This window comes from Nanorana parkeri, unplaced genomic scaffold (genome assembly GCF_000935625.1).
Source record: "Nanorana parkeri isolate BGI_ZX_2015 unplaced genomic scaffold, ASM93562v1 scaffold34, whole genome shotgun sequence".
NCBI classification, from domain to species: Eukaryota; Metazoa; Chordata; class Amphibia; order Anura; family Dicroglossidae; genus Nanorana; species Nanorana parkeri.
This window is the reverse complement of record NW_017306302.1, coordinates 321,926-345,997: the sequence shown is the minus strand read 5'-3', so window position 1 is coordinate 345,997 and position 24,072 is coordinate 321,926. Positions and strand designations below refer to the sequence as shown.

The 24,072-nt window shown below is 38.9% G+C and overlaps 1 protein-coding gene across 1 annotated transcript in view; it reads right to left on the bottom strand.

Annotated features, from left to right (window-relative positions):
• Positions 1-20,865, bottom strand: part of THBS4 (thrombospondin 4) — a 50,050-nt gene extending 29,185 nt beyond the window's left edge. The window contains exons 1-9 of the mRNA XM_018569128.1: positions 20,606-20,865; positions 14,581-14,784; positions 13,971-14,218; positions 12,346-12,448; positions 11,033-11,115; positions 9,924-9,975; positions 6,736-6,926; positions 3,887-4,024; positions 609-686 (exon numbers count right to left, since the gene is read on the bottom strand). Of these exons, the coding sequence (XP_018424630.1) occupies positions 609-686; positions 3,887-4,024; positions 6,736-6,926; positions 9,924-9,975; positions 11,033-11,115; positions 12,346-12,448; positions 13,971-14,218; positions 14,581-14,784; positions 20,606-20,696 (1,188 nt within the window). The 5' untranslated portion in view covers positions 20,697-20,865. The remainder of the gene's footprint in view (positions 1-608; positions 687-3,886; positions 4,025-6,735; positions 6,927-9,923; positions 9,976-11,032; positions 11,116-12,345; positions 12,449-13,970; positions 14,219-14,580; positions 14,785-20,605) is intronic.
• Between the last annotated feature and the right edge of the window lie 3,207 nt (positions 20,866-24,072).

Below are 24,072 nucleotides of genomic sequence, written 5' to 3'. Positions count from 1 at the left end.
AAAAGATCGGTTGGATCTTGATAAGGCCCATTGGCTCTAGTGAGGCTGCTCTCAACAAAAACTGGGGTGTCCTTCAAACAATGGGCCCAGATTTGAAGATTGATGTGAATAAAGTCTAAAGGGAGCTTCAAACAGTCTGAGAATACAAAAACGTTTACTACTGGTATTGGTTCACAAACAACAACATAGAACATCCAATACAATGGCTGTGCTCTGTTGTCATTTAGGAACCAATACCGGTATTACAAGATTTTGGACTCTCAGACTGTTTATTGAATTGGATTGTATTTGACTTTATTCACTGAAGATTCTTTGTCTGGCTTAGCTCTTGAGGTAAGTGAATATTTGAGGCACAGGTGGTAGGACAGGTAGGTCCTCTTCTTTTACAGCGAGCTCTATTTGAAATATTTTTATTTAGCTGTTTTCTTGTCATCCTGAGAAAGGGGTCGGTCGTGGCCATGAAACATTGCTATGATGCTTGTTTCCACTATATGGTTTTGGTCTTTTGGGTGAGTGCTGGCTATTTCTTCATGCAGGTTCAGAAAATTGACAGGGGAGGTAAAACACTGAACATAATTTTCAATGGAGATTCTGTTGTATAGTCTCACCATAGTGTTAGTACAGATGGAGTTCGCCACGCAACCCCCGTTTCTTCCATTTTCACATTCATTGACATCGAGACATATCTGAAATAAAACAGCAGTAAGTTGGTAAGGAGAAATAATGAAATCTCTTTTAGGAATATACATGTTCCTCTCAGCTGCCCCTACTATTATTACCAGTATTAAAAAGCACACAGATTTTACAGAAACATATGATATGAAGCCAAGATTGCTATACAATTCCTGCCCTGCTGGGCCAACCACCTTTTTGCCATTCCCTTCTACCCCAGGCCACTGGCTGGTTATGGTATCTCATAAGCAGGTATAGTGAAAATACACAGCAATGGGCCAGCTGAATTATCCCGCCAGGAAAGGTGGCAAACAGGAATGTGTTAATGATGGTCATCAATGGCGTGTGGGTGGCTGTGTGCTGCCCCTGGAAGCCCTGGCACCTTGGGCCATGGCTTACGCTGGCAATGCAATCAAGTCTATCTATGTCAAATACAAGACAATAAAAGTGACCATACTTTATCAAACAAATTCTATAATCCATGCATTGATCCATCAAATCCATGATATTTGGATAATTTAGACTAACCCATTATATTTGGATGATTTAGACCAATCCATGATATTTGGATAATTTAGACCAATTCATGATATTTCGAGGATTAGGCTAATCCATGATATATAGCCCTCCATGTTTGTGAAAACACACATCCCATCATGCCTCTGCCTCGGGGATTCATGTCTGTGGCTGTTAGAGTCTTGCAATGCCAATGGAATCGGTAGCTGGCCCAGAGACAAAGGGCTGGAGTTTGCCTACTCATGCTTTAAAAAATCCTGTCATGGAATTAATACATTGACCCAGAAACTTGGTTTTCTAAACTGTTACTCTTTTCTTTTTCACCAATTTAAATGTATTTTCTGATCTTATTTTTTCTTTTCTGCTTTGTTTTTCAGTTTACAGTGAGAGTGAGGATCCATTAAGGCCATGCAGGATGCCCGTTGTGTTCATGTAGTCCAGGCTTCTAGAAATATATGATGTGTTACTATGTATAATAGGAACTGTGATTTTCTCATCAACCATCTTTCTGGGGCATGAGGAATACATATTTAAAAATAAAATATGGATTTTGATGGTGATTATATCCTGTGTGTAGGAAAAGCAATGTGTACCGTTCCTATTGCATAATTACTAATGCAGTCTCAAGTCAGCCTAACCTCTGATCCAGCCATATACAGAAAACCAGACGAGTCTGCCTCTGTTTTAGTAACTGTATATTCAGAAACCGGCTCCATGGCTCAGGAGACTCTATGAACTTTATCAGTCCTGTCTGTTGAATTTCCTGCGCTATGACACTACCTGGTATAACTTCATCCTCCTCCACTGAATAGATACTTTCTGCACCAATATTATTTTATGCTTTGCCTTTCCTATCCTTCGGCAAATGACCATACGTCTTGTGTGCTTTTCCTGTATTGGGCTAGACATCGTAAATAAATCTATGTCTGCTTTGTATTATACCATGAAACCATTCATATAGAATGACAGGCTAATACTCTGAGCTCTGCTAATGATTCATAGTACAAACACAACATGGAAACTAAGTGGAGCAATCTCGGCTGAGGAGCTTGAAGTGAGTCTCTAGTCAGAACTTTTTTTAAAAATAGAGCGAAGGATTAAAGCCCTTGTAACATTTTAATTGCTGTTAGGGTGGCCACTGGGGAGATTCATCATCTCTATTTTGTCCTGGTGGCCATTTTTGCTGGAATATAAAGTGATGAGAAATCCAAAATGTCACAGTTGGCACCACGACATGGGAGTATTCCAAAGAGGACATCTGTTTTGGTGACAACTGTATCATAGGAAATGTCATACTTTATCTATAAGCTTCAGTCCAGCCAAAGTTACTCTATGGAACACAGACAGCAAAAAAGAAAACTTCCCTAATCCACCACATGTAACAGGAAAATGTTTTGTCTAGAGACACAGTTTAACTGCCCCTGGCTAAATCCCACTCACTACCTAGACAATTATCCCTCTACTAAACAGAGGTCCCTTTTTGGGACCACATTTCTTTGTCCTTCTCTTACATATGATGTACAGAGCTATATAAAAATTGCAGTATTTAACTACTAAAATGTTCACATTGCTCTAAATGATATTGCCTCTAAATGATTGTATCTTGTATCTCTAATCACTGGATATATTGACAAAATATTATTCACAAAAGCAAAAGAATAAAATGGTTATAGCATAACCACACCGCTCTGGGTATACATCATCCAACCCGCTCAAACACCTTTGTCCTAAATCACCACTGTACACTGGAAGTGACCTGCGGTGTATATATGGGCCAACAGCTACGCCCCCTCCATCAGAGACTGTGAGGAAGTGGAAGTGGGCATGAAAAGGCATTAGCCCATTTTATTCAACTGCATTGGTGAGTAATATTTTATTAACATATCCAGTCATTAAAGATGTGTGCTAGGATTTAGTTTGGCATTGTTATAAATAAATAAATTAGTTACACGTGGTGAACTACATATACTCTCAGACCCCATTCACACTGAGCTTTTTCAGCACTGATTTGAGCTGCGCGACATTGAGCTACATTGAGCAGTGGTATGTGAACAGCTCCACTGAAATGCATTTTTACAAGCTACATTGAGCGATTTTTCAGTGATATTTGAGTGATTTTTTTGCGGAAATCGCACTACAAATCGCTTGCTGTGTTTTTGTAAAAGGTAGTTAAATTCCTTAAAATATATTAAACACTTCAAGTACTTGCTGATCTACAGTACCTGGTGGCTTACAGTACTCGGTGACGTACAGCATCTATTGACCTACAATACCTGGTGACCCACAGCACCTGGTGACCTACAGTAACTGGTGGTCTACAGCACCTTCTGAACTACAGCACCTGCAGACACAGTACCTGGTGACCCACAGCACATAATGACCAACAGTACCTGATGACCTACAGAACCTGTTAAACTATAGCACCTGGTGACACAGTACCTATTGACCTGCAGTAGTCGGTGGCCTACAGAACCTGGTGAAACAGTACCTAGTGACCTACAGCATCTGGTGAAAAAGACATACTGTATGTCCATCGAGTTAAACCAATAAACATAGAGTAAATCAAACACTTTAAAAACACAGTAATCAGACAGGCCATTCTGAATGTCTTGTCATCTTCTAGTGTATCAGAGTTTATTCAGATCCTGGAAAAGACATTTGACAGAAAACTGTGTATCGTATCTGTGAAATATGTTACCTGTTTATTTTGCTTAGCGTAAGTTGCCCCCACTCCTTGGACAATCGGTCCAGTGTATCCAGGAGGACAGGATTCACATCTAAATCCTGGAATAGTGTTTATACACCGAACTCCGGGGAAACAAGGGTTCAATTTGCACTGAAATCATAAACAAATACACAAGCATTAATGCTTCATCAATTGTCATCTGTTATGTGTATACGTTTATGGCACTGAACTATGTAGAGTGTTTCATGTTAGCACAGTTACATAATATCCTAATCCTAGAGTATACTGGCCATGAGAGAAATATAATGCTATTCTATTTAGGGTGGGCAGCTATTCTTCACCTTCTTTTGAAAAAGCGTTATTGCAATAACTAATGTACAGAAGGTTATTGTTATACTGGAGGTGCACAGATTTATTGCAATAACTAATGTACAGAAGGTTATTGTTATACTGGAGTTGCACAGATTCATTGCAATAACTAATGTACAGAAGGTTATTGTTATACTGGAGGCACACAGATCATTGCAATAACTAATGTGCGGAAGGTTATTGCTATACTGGAGGCTCACAGATCATTGCAATAACTAATGTACAGAAGGTTATTGTTATACTGGAGGCTCACAGATCATTGCAATAACTAATGTACAGAAGGTTATTGCTATACTGAAGTTGCACAGATTTATTGCAATAATTAATGTACGGAAGGTTATTGCTATACTGAAGTTGCACAGATTTATTGCAATAATTAATGTATGGAAGGTTATTGCTATACTGGAGTTGCACAGATTCATTGCAATAATTAATGTACAGAAGGTTATTGCTATACTGGAGGCACACAGATTTATTGCAATAACTAATGTACGGAAGGTTATTGCTATACTGGAGGCATACAGATTTATTGCAATAACTAATGTACAGAAGGCTATTGCTATACTGGAGTTGCACAGATTCATTACAATAATTAATGTACAGAAGGTTATTGCTATCCTGCAGGCTCACAGATTAACTAGGTCTTCTTCTTCCTCTGTAGCCCATTGTAGCGTTAGATGGGGAGAAGGCCTACGATAGTGTTAGAAGGCCCTGGCTTGTTCAGGTCCTAACCTCTCTAAACTTCACATTTTCTACATCTGGTTTGCTCTATATACTGTATGCCTCCCTGAAAGCCAGTGTACTTGTGGGGGGACAAACCTGCGCTCTTTTTTTTAATTACGTGGCACTATACAAGGGTGCCCTTTGTCCCCTCTCCTCTTTAATCTTGTGATTGCACCTCTTGCCCGATCTCTTAAAACTTCTCCATAATTCATGGTCATACAACTAGGACGAGTGGAACGTAAAAGTTCATCATTTGTTTTCCAACTTTTCCAATCCAAAGGCACATCTAGAGCCTAAGCTGACACATATTGCTGAATCTGGAACATTGTCGGGTCTTCATATTAACTATTCTAAAAGCAAAATTATTTTTCAAGCTCATGCTGACCTTCACCGTAACCGACAATGGGTCCAACCATTGGGACTATGAATAGCTGAAACCTCCCTGACTTAATGTGGTTTCCATATTTCTAGGTCACATCACTCATTTCTAAAGCCTTGCAAAAGCTTAGTTGCCTGACTCTGTTATCTGACACATAGGAGTGGAAAGCAGTAAAACTGCAGTATGGGAAAGTAAGGCTGGCCATACACCAGTAGAATGTAATTCAGGAAAACTCATTTTCTGAACATTCATTAAATGGTCTACTGGTTGCTAATCATTTTCAACCATATAGATGGCGAGAACATGAAAGATATTTCTGATGTTTTATCTGAGCAAATAAAATGAGTTGACTCAATGATGACTGATTGTTCTGATGAACAATTGTTCAGAATTTCAAATGAAGGTTATATTGGTGTATGCCCAGCTTTAGTACTCACAGTAAGTAAAATCTGCCCAGCACATTGCCATCTTTGGTCAGCCAATATCCAGGGTCAACATCTACTTCCTGGACTGAGATGTTGGCTTAGAGATGACAAAGTCATGTAAATGCTGGTGCCTGTGTAGTTATTGGCTTTAATCACAAATATCTGACACAGATCAGCACCTACTGCAACCTCTCACTTTGCAAGTTGCTATAAAGTCCCAATGTACGTTCTGATCACTAGGGGAGAGAAGATTGAGGAAATGCTTTCTCCTGCCTGCAGCGGACTTAAGACATCATATTAGCCTAGGAAAAGTAATGGGACTGGAGCTTAAAGTAGAATTAAAGTCTCCAATTTTTTTGCATAAATCTACTGCTAGCAAGCATATGCACCGTGATTTAAAAAAAAAAAAAAGTCGGCAAATACCTAATTACTTACCTGTTCCAGCGCTTCTTGCTCCAGGCTGAAGAACTTCCGGCTCCCTAAAAGCTCTGAAGGAGGAAGTGTGTCGGCGCATGCGCAGTAGACAGGAGGGGATAAAAGATTTTTGAGCTGTCAAATACGGGATCGCAAATTGCGGTCCTCTATTTGCATGTAACGGCTTCATTCTTTCATTAATGAAAGGAAGAAGCTTTTACAAAAAGCTTAATTATTTCATTAATTAATGCCTCAATACTGAGACATTAATGAATGACTGTTAAATGCTGAGAATCAGCAAATACCGGCATTACAAAGCCTGATATAACTCGTCACGTACAGTGTACGTGGCCAGTCATATAGGCACAAAGTGACAAGACGTACACTGTACGTCTCCCGTCACGAAGGGGTTAAACTGAATGGACGCAGCCGAGCAGCCGGGAGCGCGCACGCCAGACAGACTCCATGGTTATGAATTTATTTTACAGTTTGCGCTAATTTACAGTATTTCTTTTTATAAAGTGTATATAGCAAGTCAACTGCATGAATACCTCATCTATGTCAGTACAAATGACGCCATTGCCAGCATAACCTTCTGGACAAGGTCCACACTGGAAACCATTTTCTGTGACGGTGCATTTTACTCCTCGGAAACAGGAAGTTGCATCACATCGAGCTTTAGGAGGCGTAGTAGCTTGTGGCTTAGGAGGTGCTGTTGGATAGGAGTAGTCAGGAGTTAATCCTAAATTAGAAAAATTATATTGGTTAGAGGATATAATAAATAGGTCTAACATTTCAAAGCATTCAGATTTTTAATACAGCAATGTTCAAGCAGCAAGGATGGATACTTTATTGATTCTATTATTAAAATAGTTTCCATGGGTTCCATGGGTAATGGGTTCCATTAAAAATGCAGGGCCCCATAATGCACTGCACGTTTGATTAATAAAACAACCCTAGGGAACTACAGGTCTTGGCCCTACCCAGTCAGAGTCTCACCATGTATGTAGCAAAATGTGAAATAAATAACCAATCTAACATCTAATAAGACACATGCAAAGTCACAATTGTAAGAAGCTGTAACCATTGCATTTCCCCTTGTTATTTTGAAGTGCTTACTATACGGTGACAATAGAGGATGCTCACATTGGTTGAACAGACCAACAGTACAGATTTTTTCTTTTACATGAGGCCAGACAAATTGACATTGGTTCTTCAGAGAAAGAAAAGGTGACAAACTCAAACTATTCTAGAAGATATGAGATGTCGGCTGGTTGGCCAACCCCAACAATTTTGTTGAAATTTTTTATCAAACATTTATTGTTTTGGAAAAAGAATCAAAGGTCAATGCATTATTAAGGTAAATGTGTACAGTACATTAAATAGATACAATAACTGCAAAAATGAGTAGCATGCTATTCATAAATTCATACAAAAATAAACAGGAACAGACTGGCAATCTAAAAACTCTGATAGGTCCTGGATGCACTGGGGTTTGTAATCTGCTTATTCTCTTTTAGCCCATCCAGAATAAAATATCTAAATTGGCTATAACTGTTACATATCCTGCTCTTAGTTCCAAATACCTTACTAAGTCTGCGGCTGTTCCAGTTCATAAATTTCTATGCTTCATTGGCCTTACAAAAACATTCAGGCACACAAGTGTGGGCTGTGGCTGGCATATTTTGCATGCCAGGTCTTCTTTTTTTCAAAATTTGCCAATACAAATGAATATTGTAGAGATTCTTTGATTGTTGACTTTCCTGATCAAGTAAATAAACTGTAGGCAACGGAACACAGAAGAAGCAAGGGAGAATGCCTAGAACAATAATATGTATATCACTTGTTACCTCTGGAGCAGCAAATGAGTCTTCGGGAAATGGAAACTGGGCAGAATACAAATATGAGCTAGAATTGTCTATAGCTGTCTACAGCCAGCAAATCTTAAATGAATAGTGTCACAATAGAGTCTAACTGTAGGAAAAAAAGCTTCAGATCTCCTATGACAACTATGTTTCTGGGGTGGGTAATGTCAAAAATAATCTGAGCAAGTTCAACCTGTTTAGTAGTCAGAAGGATGGAGGCTAGCCACTTGCGGGAAGATTAAAGCTGCTTTTCCACAGCTAGGCTTAATTGTAATACATCATGAATCCTTTTAAGATAACAATATATGTCAGTAATTGGGAGAAATTGAGGCTTTTGTCAAAATTAATTTGGGGAAAAATCTCTTGAAAACCAAATCTACTCTTTTTCTTAATTATTAAAGAGAGGTCTGTTTGGTGTATTTGGGGTAGTTTAGTTTATTTAATTTACTATTCTTTTGTATTTGATTGACTATTTTTTAATGTTTATTTACCTTTTTATACTGTCACTGCCAATTAAAATAATAATGAGAGGTTGTTGTGTGGTACAAAACAGATCCAGGATAGTTGAAGCGAGCTTTCCTAATGCTCAGAAGCCATTTAAAGCCCATTGCACCCCTAGCAACCACCAAAACCCACTTTAATTTTGACTTCTGTATTGTCTTTAATGCATTATATCAAAATGGCATAATTTAACCGAAATTTCCTGAATTACACTGAAATTTCAGGGAGATGAAAACTCTCAATTTTGCTCATCTCTACTCGGAATATTGATAGAGTTTATAGTTTTTGGTAGTTGCTGAAGATGAACCACCAATAATTTCTTTCTATCTCTCATTGACTATATTGGTGAGATATCACAGCTGATGGAGGTGTTCCCATTCTTGTTCAATTTTTTACATTTATTTCATGCTATAGAAAACTAACAGGAGTAGCTGAGACATGCAAATATGGACAGGAACATGCATAACTTCCAGGTAGAAAGGAACAAAGTTGAGCACTGTGGTAAGAGGTCTCTGTGTTTGAGAATCTAATACATATGGGAAGCTAGTTGCTGACTCAGCCCTACAGGCTCAACTTTTAACCAAAATAATACTTTTGGGTGGACTGACACATAAATACATATCCTGTTATTGAGAACTTGTCCTGTGTAGTGATTATTTTACAATGAGAGCAGAAGAACAGATAGATAGTCTTTATAAGAAGCCTCAGTCATTGGAATTCTCTTGTAGTTAATAACAGGTTTGCATTGTATAGGTAGTAAAAGGTATGGCTAAGTTTTTTCTGGCTTACAGACTGAAGTTCTGGTTTGAACTACAGGCCCGTGTAGGCTTAAAGCTTGTTCTTACTATATTTGCATTATTGATGATGCACACTTGAGCACACAAAAAGATGATGTACAATGTTAATCAGAAATAAATACACAGACAGAAAAGGAGGAAAGTATTGAAAAGTGACACTCGTTAGTGGCTAACTAAAATATTTAAACAAACCAAGCTTTTGGAGCTTTAGCACTCCTTCTTTGTGCATTATGACAGATAACTATAAATGTTATAATTCTTGAAGGAGCTTCAATATTTTGGTGTCTTTCAATATTTTGGTTAGCCACTTTCAGGGATCACTTTGACAACACTCTTTTCCTTTCTTGGCCCACATTCTGCAAACATGCTGACAGGTTACTTGGCATCTGCCTGTACCAACCATTGAATCTGTGTTTGAATGATTAAGGTATAGGGATATTGATAGGTAGACAGAACACATATAGAACACAAGGTAGGGTTATCATATGAAAAAATACAAATGGTATACAGTTTGTAGGTTATAGCTAGTGTATGAGATGAAGAATGATCAGAATTGAGGATTTACAAAGCACTAACCACATGCTTGGCATTCTGAGACAGTGTTCCTCAAAAACATGGTTTCCTTCACCTTGGAAAGACAAAGAAATCAAAATGCTCAGAGTGATATTACCCAATAAACAGCAAGTGACACAAAATATGATTAAAGCTTGTGAAACACCATGCAGAATCCAATACACACTTCAGGACATGTCCATTCAGTGCTGGCTATAGACCTCAGATGAGCTTCTTCCAATCCAGGAATTTTTTGCTTAACTGTAGAACCGCCTTGTGACTGTAGTACTTGTATTCTTTTGTGTGGCAAGCAACCAATAGGTCAAAATACCATGTCTTATAGTTATTGCTCCTTTACAGAGCTGTGAGCACAGGACTTTCTCCTGAAGTGTCATCTGACATTATCTCGCATGGTCTGTTGGTTATGGAGAAGTCTGGAGACAGGCTTGCCTAGGTTATTGTGACAACACATCTAACTGCCAGCTAATGTCTATGGTAAGTCTAGTTGTGTTTTATAGACATTTCGGTGAAAGAAGGCTGCATTCGAATCAGGGAAGGGCCAGATGGAATTCAGAAGAGCCCCACAGTTTTATTTGCAGCTACTTTCCATCCACTAGTACAACATACCTTAGGTAGGTAAATAAACCTGCTTTTGTACAAATATCTACAGACCAAGAATAGCTTGTGTCTTTGGGAACTGGACTTTGGTGTGCAGGATGGTGGTACTTTTTGCTTGTTAAAAGATAGTAAGTCATTCTGAGGGACGGAATTGTATGTACTACTTAAATCTGCCAAAAACTAATATATTAGTAGTAGAGGATGCATAAAATATTCCTCACTAGCATTACTTTGTGATACAAAAAATTGCCTGTCTACATAACAGAAGGTGCTATCTGTAATACCTAGTACATCGTGTTACAATGTATTGTTCCTGTATGAATGGAACATTGAACTTGAAGCTAATAAAATGGGCACACAATTGAAATTGTTGCTTGGTGACCAAAAAAAACCGATTGGTTAATTTTCTTTGTTAGCTGATTTTTCGGCTTATTTTGGTGTTCATCTCCAATAAATTACAAACTAATGAAAAAGCAGTAAGGTCGGAGAATTATGGTATGGACTGTTCCATTTACCTGTTGTCTCATGACATCTCTGAGTTCCCCGAGTAGTTGGTTAAGCTGTGAAATTTGCCCTAAAAGCTGTCTGCTGACATCACCTGCAGATAAAAATAATAGTTATTTCTGAAAAATTTGGTTTGTAACATAATGGACATAAGAACTGACATTTAGCTTTAGCATTTTCCCAAATAATTAGGTTCATCACTCTGGGTCAGTACATCTACTGTATAACTGATGTTTCCATTTTTGGGAGATACTGAGGTTGAATCCAGGGGAGGGCTTGGTGGGTGAAACACGAGGGCATTTGCCCCCTAAGCCAGTGCTACATGATATGTTGGGCTAGTGGACCAGAGCAGAGATAATTCTCAATTCAGACAATGATGAGTATGGTATGCACACTCAAGTGTCACATGGTGGGTATTATATACATAACCACTCTCCAATTAAACCTGTGATCACAGCATCTGGCAGGGGGAAGTCTTTCAACATCAACTTCCTTTGGGGCTTTGAAATGTCATGTGGCTGAATGTAGCAAACTGCAAAGGAAACTGATACCTAAAGATGTCAAATGTTGTATTATAATAAACCATGTCCTTTAGGAACACCCACCTTTCACCATGCCCACCAATAACTGTTGTTGTAAATGTATGTCACCCCATTAACCACTGTTTATTTCCCATATGAGTATATATCTACTTTAATGGAAATATATAGGGGGGCATTTATCAAAACTGGAGCAGACAGATTTTGAAGCAGTTGCCCATGGCAGCCAATCAGCTTCTCTCTTCACTTTGTGCAGTTAAGATTTGAAAATTAAAGATAGAAGCTGATTGGTTGCCATGCACACCTGCTCCCGTTTTTGTCTGCTCCAGTTTTGATAAATTCCCCTCAGAGTGTTTTTGGATAATATATATTTTAGCAAAGCAGATTTGTGTATATTGTATACTAATATTTCAGGTTTACATCTCCTGTCAGGTGGTGGTGCTCTAGGCTCCTTTCTACATGTTTAGCAGGGTGTGATTAACTGCTGTACAAAAAAAGAAAGAAAAAAAGACTTTTGTATACAGAGTTTATCAGCTCACGGTAAAATGAAAGATTCTATGGAAAGGCCTATGTTTCCTCCCCCAGTTCCTATCTGCTCTATTTGGATATTTCTGTTTATTAAATAATTATTTGAAAAAAGAGTGTTATACAAAAAGTAACAAGATATAAAACATCAGTTTAAAGCTTATAAATAAAAACAAAAATAAAACAACATTGAGCTAAAAACATTATAGATTCCCTCTAAGCTTGCGAATACAAAAATAACCACTTTAAGAAAGACCCACCTGCATATTGTCCAGGTTCACTCTGCTGCATGAAACAATCCTGTATTGATGCTACTTGTGTCAGTGTACCGCCCATGACCAACTTCAGTTCATCCATAGAATCCTGAAAAGGAAACAAGGGTGATTCTTGGGTAGTATCAGCAGAAGAGAATGTCAAAAATGTGTTGAGCGTCATTTAATCAGCACTCAGCGTTTACTTTTATGCATGTAGGATAGATCATGAGACAACATAACTCTACATGGGTACCTTAAAGGAGAACTATGGGGTTAAGGCTTTTCACCATAGTTCTCCTTAGGGTAACGGGAGGACACAAACTAGCATCCTCCCGTCACCCTAAGCTCAGTATACCGCATGGTGAGTGAAAAGCACTCACCTCATAGTTCTCCTTTAAAGCAAACCTTGCATGAAAATGTTTTAGCCTGTTCCCCTGCCACTCAGACCCACTGCGAAATCCTGGGAAAGTTAGTATCCCAAATCTGATGAGGATGCACTCCTACATCGTGCTCACTAGTTTTATGCTGCTGAGGTGTGGCTTACCGTGAACTTGCATTTTTATACATAGTCTGTTTTAAGTTACTAATCACTAAATCATACAGAATTATTGCCCATGCGGTTGCCAGATCACATAGAAAAATCTACAACGCTAAAAATCTCTGCATCCATCTTATTATTTAATATGTAATCGAAGTTTGTTAATGTGTAACTATACCCAAAAAACAAAAATGTAATAAATTGCAGCTTATCGGTCCTTAAACCCTTTTGTTTTTCCTCGGTTTTCTCTAAAATTTTTATATTGTTTTCTCTATTTTTTACTCTTACCTGCTGATTTTGCCAATAACACACTTTCTGTCCTAGTATGGTAACGCTCACTTGTACTGTATCTTGAATTGTGATACACAGGGTCCTTCCCCCTGCATTGAGGAGCTCTGCACACCATCCCCTAGCAGATCAACCTCCTACCTTAGCCTTAGAAAAGAAAACTAATAAAGCCACCACATCCAAGGATTTATAAGCTGCAACACATTACATTTTTATTCTTAGTAATACTTCTTGGAGTGCTGGTGACCATTTTTTCTATGTTGCAAGTAATTGGCGGCGCCATCCCGGCCACTTCAGCACCCCCCGACATTGTATGGGGCTTCTATGTCAGGAGTGCGGTGGGACTCTCTATTTGACTGGCACTGCTTAGTTGGGTTCATCAAATTTCATACAGGATTTGCAAAACCCAGAGTTAATAAACACCGGTAGATTTGCTCACCCTAACTCTAAACCATTGGGTCTCAAACTTTTTCTTCCAAGCCCCCTTTGGAAGTAGTTAAACTTTTATTCCTTTTCATTTATCATGGCTTTTTCTTTTGGTGTCTATGCAGCTGTATGTACACTGCACACTTGCTGCCCTGCCACAGCTTTTTTAACTGGAGCTGTGTCCTGGGTGCCCAGCGCTTTTCCTACCCTTCTCCTTTGGAGTTCATTCTGCTAAAAAAAATGAGACATAAAGTTTCCTTGATAATAGCTGCCTTATATTTGACTTTAAACTCTTTTTTTCTTCTTTCTCCACTGATATTACATCCCACCAGTCTGAGTATCCCTTTTTGTAAGAGATTAAAAATATATCTGTGCTTGCCTGTCCTTTTTTCTGTTGAGTCTTCAGCTGCACAGATCCTGTGTTCAAGTTTATTCCTGACAGAGGTCGGGGTAGGTCTTTGATAGCATCCACTTGCATACAGTCCAGGTAGAGCTCAGCAGCACTTGGTCCTCGATGCAGACCACTGAGGTGCAAGAGAAGTGAGTGTGGCTTGCCATCAGCAAGTTCAATGTTATTGAAGATGACAGAGTTCAGTTTACCATCACTCTTGAGGTATCGGAGAGAGGCTGAACCAAGACAATGAAGGAGATATAAAGTTATGAAGAGAAAATCATGTTATACCAAAACGTTACATTTGCTTACTCAACATTTATGTGCAAGTTTTTACTTGTATCCGTTGAGGCGATGTACTCCATTGGAAAAGTATAAACTTAGTCTGAAAATAAGTAAAGTGGCATTTTGTACTTTTTTTCTGAGATTCTTATACACTCCCAATTCACTCAGCAAATATACTGTCACTCGCTGTCAGGTAACCATCCAATGCATCTGGGACAACTTTTATTTGATGCTTAAAATATGTCGTTTTAAACATAAATTATTTTTTTCTGGAATAGTAAATTGAACTGAATTTCCTTCTCTACAGACTTACCTTTGTTTAAACGTGCCATTACTGTGAATTCAAAGTACCTGCTGCCGTCTTTTGTAGAATACAAGCCAAAGAGGGTGGTTGTAGATTTGGGCTGTAGTTTAAACGTGGACAGTACGTACACTTCATTCATGGAGGGATTATTGAGTGCCTGCTGAAGGTGGTTTGTGACCTGTCGCTGGACTGATGGTGAGAGGAGATCAAGAACTAGAACAGAGCAAAATGGAAAAAAAATTATTCAAAGAAAAGTATATTTCTAGTGAGCAAATATTTAACCAATTATTACTTTGCTTACCTTAAAGTCAGCAGTGTTAAACCTATAGCTCTGCAATCAGCAAAATTCATGTTCTCTGCCTGCTGGAGAGCTCTAGGTCTGACTCATCAGGGAACATGTTGGGCCTCTGCAGAGAGACCACTTCTTCCAGGGAACAAGTGTCCTTCTCTACAGCATTCTGGCAGATGATAGGCTTTTCTATTTATGTTGTGATTACTTTGTAGAGAAAACAAACTGTAAGACTTTGCACACCTTTTGTGTTGATACACCTGGAATGTATTTATCTGAGTTAAACTGGAGGTTCGACTGTTATGCAGCTGTTCTGTTAATCTCTTGCTTTCTCTCACTGAAAAGTCAATACATTTCCTTTCAAAATCATTCTCAATCATGCTCTGATTCATTCATTTGTGTGTGTAATTTACACTTGATCTATTGACCTCTGTAGACATCAGACAACAGGCTGAGAGGGGATATAACAACACATTCTAAAAGGAGCCTAAAGCTCTACTTGCTGGCAGGAAATAATGCATAATATGAAATATTTCATATTTATCTGACTAAAAAAAATATATATTTAAAAAAAATGTTATTTACTTCTGACCATTGAAAATAAAGAAAGAAAATATGTGCACAATCACTAAACATTCATTTTACAAGCCAGGAGAATCCTCCAGTGGTCCATATACCTACATTTACCTTGTAGCTGGAGTGGGAATATTGTGAAAAGGGATGCATAGTTCAATCATAAACAAAGTATTTTTCTGGTTTTGGATAGTAGAACCCCTGTGAAGGTGTTATTTCTGTCTTAAAGTGACATTAAACGCTCAGATTGATTTTTTAACATAAAACAATACTGTAATGTGTGCCTTACTGTAATCCATGGTTGTTTCCCTTCTCTTTGCTGCTCTTCCTTTTAAATCTGTATCTGTTCTCATGCGGGGCAGAACTTCTGTTTTGCAGCAGACTGCCTTGTCTCAGGAATGGATACACGGTGTCTGTGTATAGATTTGTATAGGCTTGTAACCTGAGCCAGCACTACAGGAAGAGGCCCTGAGCTGAAAAGGGAAGTTCTCCCCAAGCATGAGAAGACATGAGGATTTAAAAGGAAGAGCAGCAAAGAGAAGGGAAACAACCATGGATTACAGTAAGGCACACATTACAGTATTGGTTTATGTTAAAAAATCTGAGGGTTTAATGTCACTTTAAGTATTGCTGATTCCCTTTCTCTATTTGTCTCGGTTTCCATTGGCACTGGGACAGACAGTGTTGTGAAATCCATGTTAGAGTTGATACCATAACGGGTGTTGAAGGGAAATCTTCCCATGGGGACATCTGTTCGGGTGACAAGTGGAATTCCTCTCACTTTGGAGAGATTTTTCCCCACTTCCTATTGTGTTTTTGGGACAGAAAATGAAGAGAAATCTCCCAAACAGCACACAGATAGCAAAAAAATACAAGCTGCACTACCGGATCACCAATTCAGTTTTCAGAGCCAATAAAAATAAACTTTTATCAGAAACATTGATCTTACAATGCACAATATGCTATAGTGCAGCTGAATTAATAACTAATTGTTCTTCAAATTCAGAAATACAAGCAGGTTATTTATGCTCTTTTACAAGATGACTAATGTCAGGTACTCAAATTATGTAATGCGATTCATAGAATAGGATTGCGTGGCATTGCACAAGGAAAGGATATTAAAAAGCTGACTGGACAACGGAAAGTATGTCTGATGGCATCCACAGAGGCCATTTCTAGTGCCTGAAGAACAAAACCAGATGTGGGCAAAATCCAGGCCGTCTGCTACTGTCATCATAGGTTTCACAGAATGTTTTATTGTGCACAGGAACTATAAGTAATACCTCTAAATAGCAATACAAGAGTCCATTTTATATCATATTGTACTTCTAATGGGGCCAGAACCTATGTGGGGTAAATTACAGATGGACTCGTTATTGAAACCTCTCTGTTATAAATAGGGAAACCTCTTCTGATTGTGAATCCAACACATCCACATGCTTGATCGACCAATCTCTTCCAATCACCCAAGGAGGGAGCTTTCGGGCTACCCCAGACCATGAGAATGCTCTTCCTAGCCTAAAATAAAAGGAGGCGGAGTAGTGTCTGAGCACTTGAGGCCAGTGGCAATTCGCCAAACTGACCGAGGAGACAGAATGCCGGGTTGCAGATATTAGGGAAACCCAGGCTGCCCTCCATGAAGGAAGTAACCTCCGACCAAAAGGTCCGCATGCTAGGGCAGGACCAGCTTACCACTATAGTTAGTTGCATCCCTGCAACAAGTGATCTCAGTGAAAGTGCAGCCCAAAATATTGTGCTAGCCAATTACACTATATGTCATTTATTTTGTTCTGGTCTAGTAATGTACAGATTCAAAACTGTCATATTGTAACAGGCATTCTATTTTTATTATGTTACAATAATTCACATTTGGGATCCATTTTTTAATTTTCTTTAACATTGAAAATGTTTACCGAGAACCATTTTTTTTTTTACAGATTTGGATAGACTAAAGAAGTGTTAAAACCACTGTCAGGTTTTGTCCTTTTGTTTCCCATTGTGGAAATTTTCCTTGACTTCCTGGACTGTAGGCACAAAAGGAAGTAAGAGAAAATCTCTCCTAACTTTCTCCTGAGTAAAATCTTCTCCTAGTAAGCTGTCACTGCAACAAGTGTCCATATTGGAAGACTTCGACTGTTTTGGTTATGACTCAAAATTAGGGGTTATTGGGACTTCTGTTGTGGAAGAATCTGCTGAATGAGGTATAGTGGATGTACAGAGTAGAAGCCAGAAAAACTGCGACGTGGATATGACAACGCAGTGCAGGCAAGTGAGTGCTTGAGTACAGGTTCAGGATTTGTTCAAACAAGCACAGAAACTGTTTTGCCAGTAAGAAGTAAAAGGCTCATGCTGAGACATCAGCTCAGGAATTGCTTAGTGTTCACCAGAGACGATTTGGCTTCAGGAAAATTCAAGAGCCCCCTTTCTCAAACTATTTACCCCAAAGAAACCCTTGAAATAATTTTCAGGTCTTTGGGAACCCCTGCTAAAACCAGCTTATCCTTACATGGTGACCAGTGGAAAGAATGCCTCCCTTACAGATGGGTTCAGTTTCAGGACATGTGTGCAATGGGTTAGTTGTGACAAGTCTTGGCTTCCTGCATGGAGTGCTACATTCATTTTTCACAGGGGATACTGTCTGAGTGGGATTTATCTGCAAAGGAAGTGCTTAGTGTTCACCGGAGACACTGGTGATGCAGATAAATTCCAGACGATCCTTTATCAACCCTATTACCCTAAAGGAACCATTGCAATAATTTTCTGGTCTCAGGGAACTCCTGCTAAAACCAGTCTATCCTTACATTAGGGAAGAATGTCTCCCTTACAAATAGGCTTGGCTTTGGTAGATTGTGTGCAATGGGTTGGTTTCCTGCAGGTGCTTGATATTCTGTTACTGTTTAGAGTCACACTGTTAGTTATTTTCTAATGAAATGGATTATAGAGGTTGTATGTGTACATGTGCGTGTGCATGACACTGGTAGAAACATTGGGACTAATTGACTAAAGGTGTAGAAGGTTCACTTATCCTTATGAACCTGTGCTCACTTGACACCAAATAACATGCACACACAGCTTCCCTGGGATAGGTGGACATTCTCCTCTAGTAAATCTGCCCCATTGGATAGTAAGTTCATCAACAATTGGACTGATGTTAATGATTCTTTGTAAACTGCTGAGGGATGTGTTGGCACTGTACAGTATAAATACACAAAATATTCTTACTATATTGAGGGTCCCTCCACCAGATAACATACCACTGTGATCAATAAAGCATAAACATTACAGGTAGACAAGATTGTTGGAATACCCCAACAGCAAGTCAACAGTTAAAAGAACAACTTAGTGGGGCAGTTCTTTCTTTTCAAATAATAGAATTCGGTGTATGTGTTGCCCATTGTAACCAGTCAAATTCTAGCTTCAAGTGATTTTCTTACATGGACCAGCTGCAGCTATTATTTACCACCTTAAAAAAGAATATTAGATGCTATTCTTATTGCACTTGGTGCCACCCATATTGACAAGCTGGGCAGTTGTCTGGGGAAGCCCAGTTCAGGTAGTCTCTACAACAAATTCTGATGCAGCTACTACTTGTTATCGAATGTCAACTACAATTAGCAAATGCATCAAATTAAAGCAACCGTACTTGTTAAGTGTTGACTGACAGAGTAATATGACCTTTACTATAGGGCTAGAGCACAACTAATGCCAACAGCTGAATTGGCATAAATGGTGATGACGAGTGTCTACCATGGCGACATTGGTACGCACATCATTGATGTGTTTGTTTAAGAAACCTTTGACACTCTGCCAATATTCATTCATTAGAGGATATCTAAACCCAAGAAGACCAATTTAATATATTGCAGCTTACCAGTTGTTAGAAGTGGTGGCTGCATTGGTTTTCATTTTTCAGGTTAAGAACAATTTCAGCAATTACAGAAAATAACTCTTGATCTATTCAGAAAATGTTGTCTCTGTAACTTCTTGGAAATTAAACTGAAATCAAAAAACAATGTTATCTTCCTTCTAAGCCTTCTTCTGTAATTTACCAATCCTCCCCCACCCACATACAATGCAAATGACGAGAGGAAGATATGTTTGTAGTAAAAATCAGAGAGCAGCCTGGGTGAAAACATTGACTCCCTTCATAGATACAGTGAAGTGAGTGTTGTCACCCTTGGACAGGAAGTGTGTTACTTGCAGAAGTTACAGGTGAAATATAAAGGAAAACCTGAAAGAAGAAAAAACTGATGCAGCCACCACATCTAATACCAGGTAAGCTACGATGTTACATTTTCTATTTTTGGTTTTAGATATGCTTAAAACTCTGTTCACAATATTCGATAGCACATGATCCTGCACACAATGCTGCACACAATGCTGCACATGATCCTAGATTGCATGTTCCAATGTTATGTGCGATGTGGTGCCATTTTTTCTTAATGGTTCCCCAGTGCACCTAGCCATTGCATGTGTGTTGTATCACTCCACATCACATGTTAAGCTATTACAATACTATGTGGTGTGAAGCGATTTTAAAAAGTGCACGCACTTCTTTCAGTGCTATTTAGGTGCAGTAGGCAGCCCATTCAAATGAACCTACTGTAGCTATTATTCAGATTAATATTACTGCAGCACATCACAAGAGCATCATGCAGAGGTGTGCACAAAGGCTTAAAGTCATATTAAAGTCAAAAGGTTTTTAAGCTATTTCTTCCCCCCCCTCCTTCTTCCTCCCTTCTCCGCGCTAGTAGGGGGACAGCTGCTGCAGACTGCTCTGCACCTTGTAATCTTGTACTGGACAGGAAGTTAAGGAAAGCTGAGCTGAGAGAGTTGGAGCTGTTTAGAAACAAGATGACTGTCAGTGCTTTGGCAAAAATATAAAGGAATATTTTGCTGGGCAATGTATATTTGTTTGATCTGGACTCACTATTGAAAAAAGTTTGAGTGTTTAATTCTGCTTTAAATACAGCTGTCTAGGTCATTATATTTATTATTACAAACAGTGCTAGTCTTACATACTCAGATAAATTCACCTACATCTTAAATATTAATAGACAAATAAAATTAATGAGACGGCACCCAAATATATGAACTGTTTTTGGATGTTGTATGAATCATTTTATATTAGATGGTGTAAAATCATGTCTCATGTGAAGGTATATCAGTTACCTTGATAATTTGCCTGTGCTTCACATCCCCAGTAGAGCTCCAGCAGAACCATCCAGGTCAGCAGCAAGGTTTTCCTTTTTGGCATTTTCATTTCTCCTATGTGATATCCAGGAATAATAGTCCTCTCTCCCTTCACAGGGCAGCAGATGAACAGCTCCCCAGCAGCAGTCTGGAGAGTGGATGGAAGCAAGCAGACAGAACTTGATCCTCTCTACAGCACATGCATGGGAAGACTCAGTGGATGCAGCTGTCTGGTCCAGCTTTTGGGGGCACTGATGGTCTGCCCTCACAGCCTACACCGTTTATTCGGCAGTCCCTCTGTTGAAAAGAGGTGGGCTCTTCAGGGGGGACTCCAGCTGTTGTTAGAAATCCCAGGGCGTTTATTACCTCCTTTGACTAAGCAAGTGTAAAAACAGTGAAGAGAAACTCAACACCTCCAGCCTGGTATAAGGAGCCCATGCCAGGCTGCTAAGGTTTCACACTATAAAAACAATCAGCAGAAGAATAGCTGAGAGCTGCATTTCGTAGACCACTCTCTTAAAGACTTTATTTCATGGTTTAGCATGGCACTATTATACGCACATGGGGATTTGGGGTCCGGGAGATGCTTCAATCCAATAATTCGGAAGCCTGAGGCTCATGAAAATAAACCAGGATGTCCCATCCAACAGGAAGAGCTGGATAAGCATTGTGCATTCTTAGGAATATAGTTTTGCTATTTTCAAATCACTGTTGACTATATTCATGGTGTAAAATAATGTGATAAATATAGTATACCTTAGTCCTTGGTGATAGATATCTGCTTAGTGACATTTTTATTTTACATAGAGCTAAAAAACATTTGAGTTACAAGTGATGTTAAAGTTTTACATTTTACTGTACATTATTTTCTAAAAATAACAAACAGATATATAACTACAAAGTTTTACATTGCATTCAATCATTAAATTAAGCCTTCTCTGGCATCTTTCTAGGTGATCATGACACCAGCTAGACATCACACACAATGCAGTTTAATTCACCACTGCCAATCCATAAACTGTTGCAAGTAAGAAGTGAGAACTTTCAACCAAAAGTGTTTGTTTTCTCGTTTGGATAGAGCAGCAAAACGGTAAGAACCTCAGTGACCAAACAATCTTCTCCCCCATCCTCCTCCCCCTCTTTTTTTTTTATTCCTTTCCTCTGTTCACTTTCTTAACGGTTGCCTATTTGGTTCATTGCTCCCAATTCAGAGTTCCTATTACCAATGAAGGGTTAATTTCGAACATTTCCAGTATAGTTACAAAATGGGTTTGACCGTCTTAGGTGGTTAATGGATAATACTTCTCTTAGCTTTTTTGTTTATATGATGACTTGCACTGTCTGGTTTTACTACCGTATTTGCCGGCATATAAGGCGACTGGGTGTATAAGACGATCCCCTAATTTTCCAGTTAAAACATAGATTTTGGGCTATACTTGTCGTATAAGACTACCCCCCTACCGAGGCTTCATATTTCCTTCTTCTTGCTGGAGCCATGATGGGGTTCTGTCTACCAGCCATTTTGTTTAAATACACCCACTAATCTGTCAGCCCGCTGGATATGCGGTAATACTATATGTACTGTAGCTTCGGCTACATACTGTACAGTATACGGCGCTGAGCCAATCATGGCGAGCGATGTATTCTATTAATAAATACAAAGCCTGCTCAGATTGGCAGAGGTTGTGTACATCGCTCGCCGTGATTGGCTCAGCGCGGTATACTGTATGTAGCCGAAGCTACCGTACATACAGTATTACCGCACATCCAGCGGGCTGACACATTAGGGACGTTCGTTTTGGGCCAGCTTGGCCCAAATGAACTAAAGGTTCACATTGTATACCCCACGTATAAGACGACCCCCGATTTTCGGGGGATGTTTTTAAGTATAAAAAGTAATCTTATACACCGGAAAATACGGTATGTTATATTTCACTGATTTACTGTTTCCTTTTCAGATTGTAAAACTGAAAATAAAAAATGTTCAAAAAAGGACCTCAGTCAGCCTTTTCATCATCTTCTGTCCCAGTGACCACTGTCTGGCATACAAGAGGTGAAGGGAAATCTCCCCAGTGGGTGAAGTACGTCATCAACAAGCCACGAGGCTAAATTTGCACAGTACTGTACTTTCCAATACAATTGCGGGAAGATTTCCTGGTAGCCACATGTTGGCCTTAACAACATGTCTGACACAAGTGAAACCTATAAACTTGATTGTATTGCCTTGTGATATCTTTGGATCATGGATGACACACAATTCCGTCCGTCCGTTTGTCTGGCATATTATTGGAAAAGCTGTGTTACACTAAGCCTTCCTTTTTGAGACAACACCCACCTTTTACCATGGCCACCAATCATTGTGACACACATTAGTATGCTTTCTTATGCCCACAGAAGACTGCCCCTACCATGGCAGGACCAATTGGTTGTGCTTGCCTCCCAGGTGAAAAGTCCTTCTTCATTAGAGCCTTTGTCACATTTTTACTGATGTCTCTGGCCCAATATTGGAAGATTTACCCTATCGATTTTTTCCAGTGACCATTGTCACCAGGACAGAAATAAAGGTGTAATTTATCAAATGTTTAAACTTGTGAAACAGGAGGTGAGGGAAAATCTTCTAATGGAGACACTTGTTCTGGTGACTAAGAAGGTATTTTCTCTCACTTTAGAGAGATTTCCTCTCACTTCCTATTTTATTTCCAGGACATGAAGTAAAGGGAAAGCTTCACAAACCGATAAAGACTGATGAACCCTTCTCTACTCTATCCAAAACTTTAACAAAATATGTTTGGCTTTGGATATACTTTACGGTTTATTCTTCAAGTGTAACCTGGAGGGTTAATAACTGTATTATTCTTTATTTTCCTGTGTAGTGAGAAATCATACTATCAAGCAGCAAGAAATGCACTAAAAGGAATGTAATTTATTTTCCTTTTTTAATTTTTTTTAAAGCATCTAAGTAGAAATTCTGAAAAACAAACAAAGTATCTCCTTGTTAGTGCATTTATGGTTTGTGGCTGCTTCATTCTTATAATTAAGCAAGAAACAGTCAAAGCAGAAGCATGACAATGTGGGAGACTTGACTTACAAAATGGCACTACTTAGACTGAAACTTTATTAGCATTGGAAAGTGAAATTATTACATTCTTTGTGGATAGATTGAGGAACAGTTACAATTTCTGCCAGGTTTTAATTTCTGTCTGTGAACCTACAGGAAAGATTTTTCCTCACTTTTCTATCCCTGTAATGCATATTCAAAAAATATTTTTTTTCCGTTTTGGCTACAGTGGGGGAGGATTAAATCTGGGTGGTTTTTATGGTTCTCTGTGATTCCATTTGGGGAAATGTCCCCTCATTGTGTGTCCCACTGACACTCTGAAAGATACTCCACCACACTCCTTACCAATATACCCCCTGTGGATGGGTGCTTAGGTGACTGTGGATGG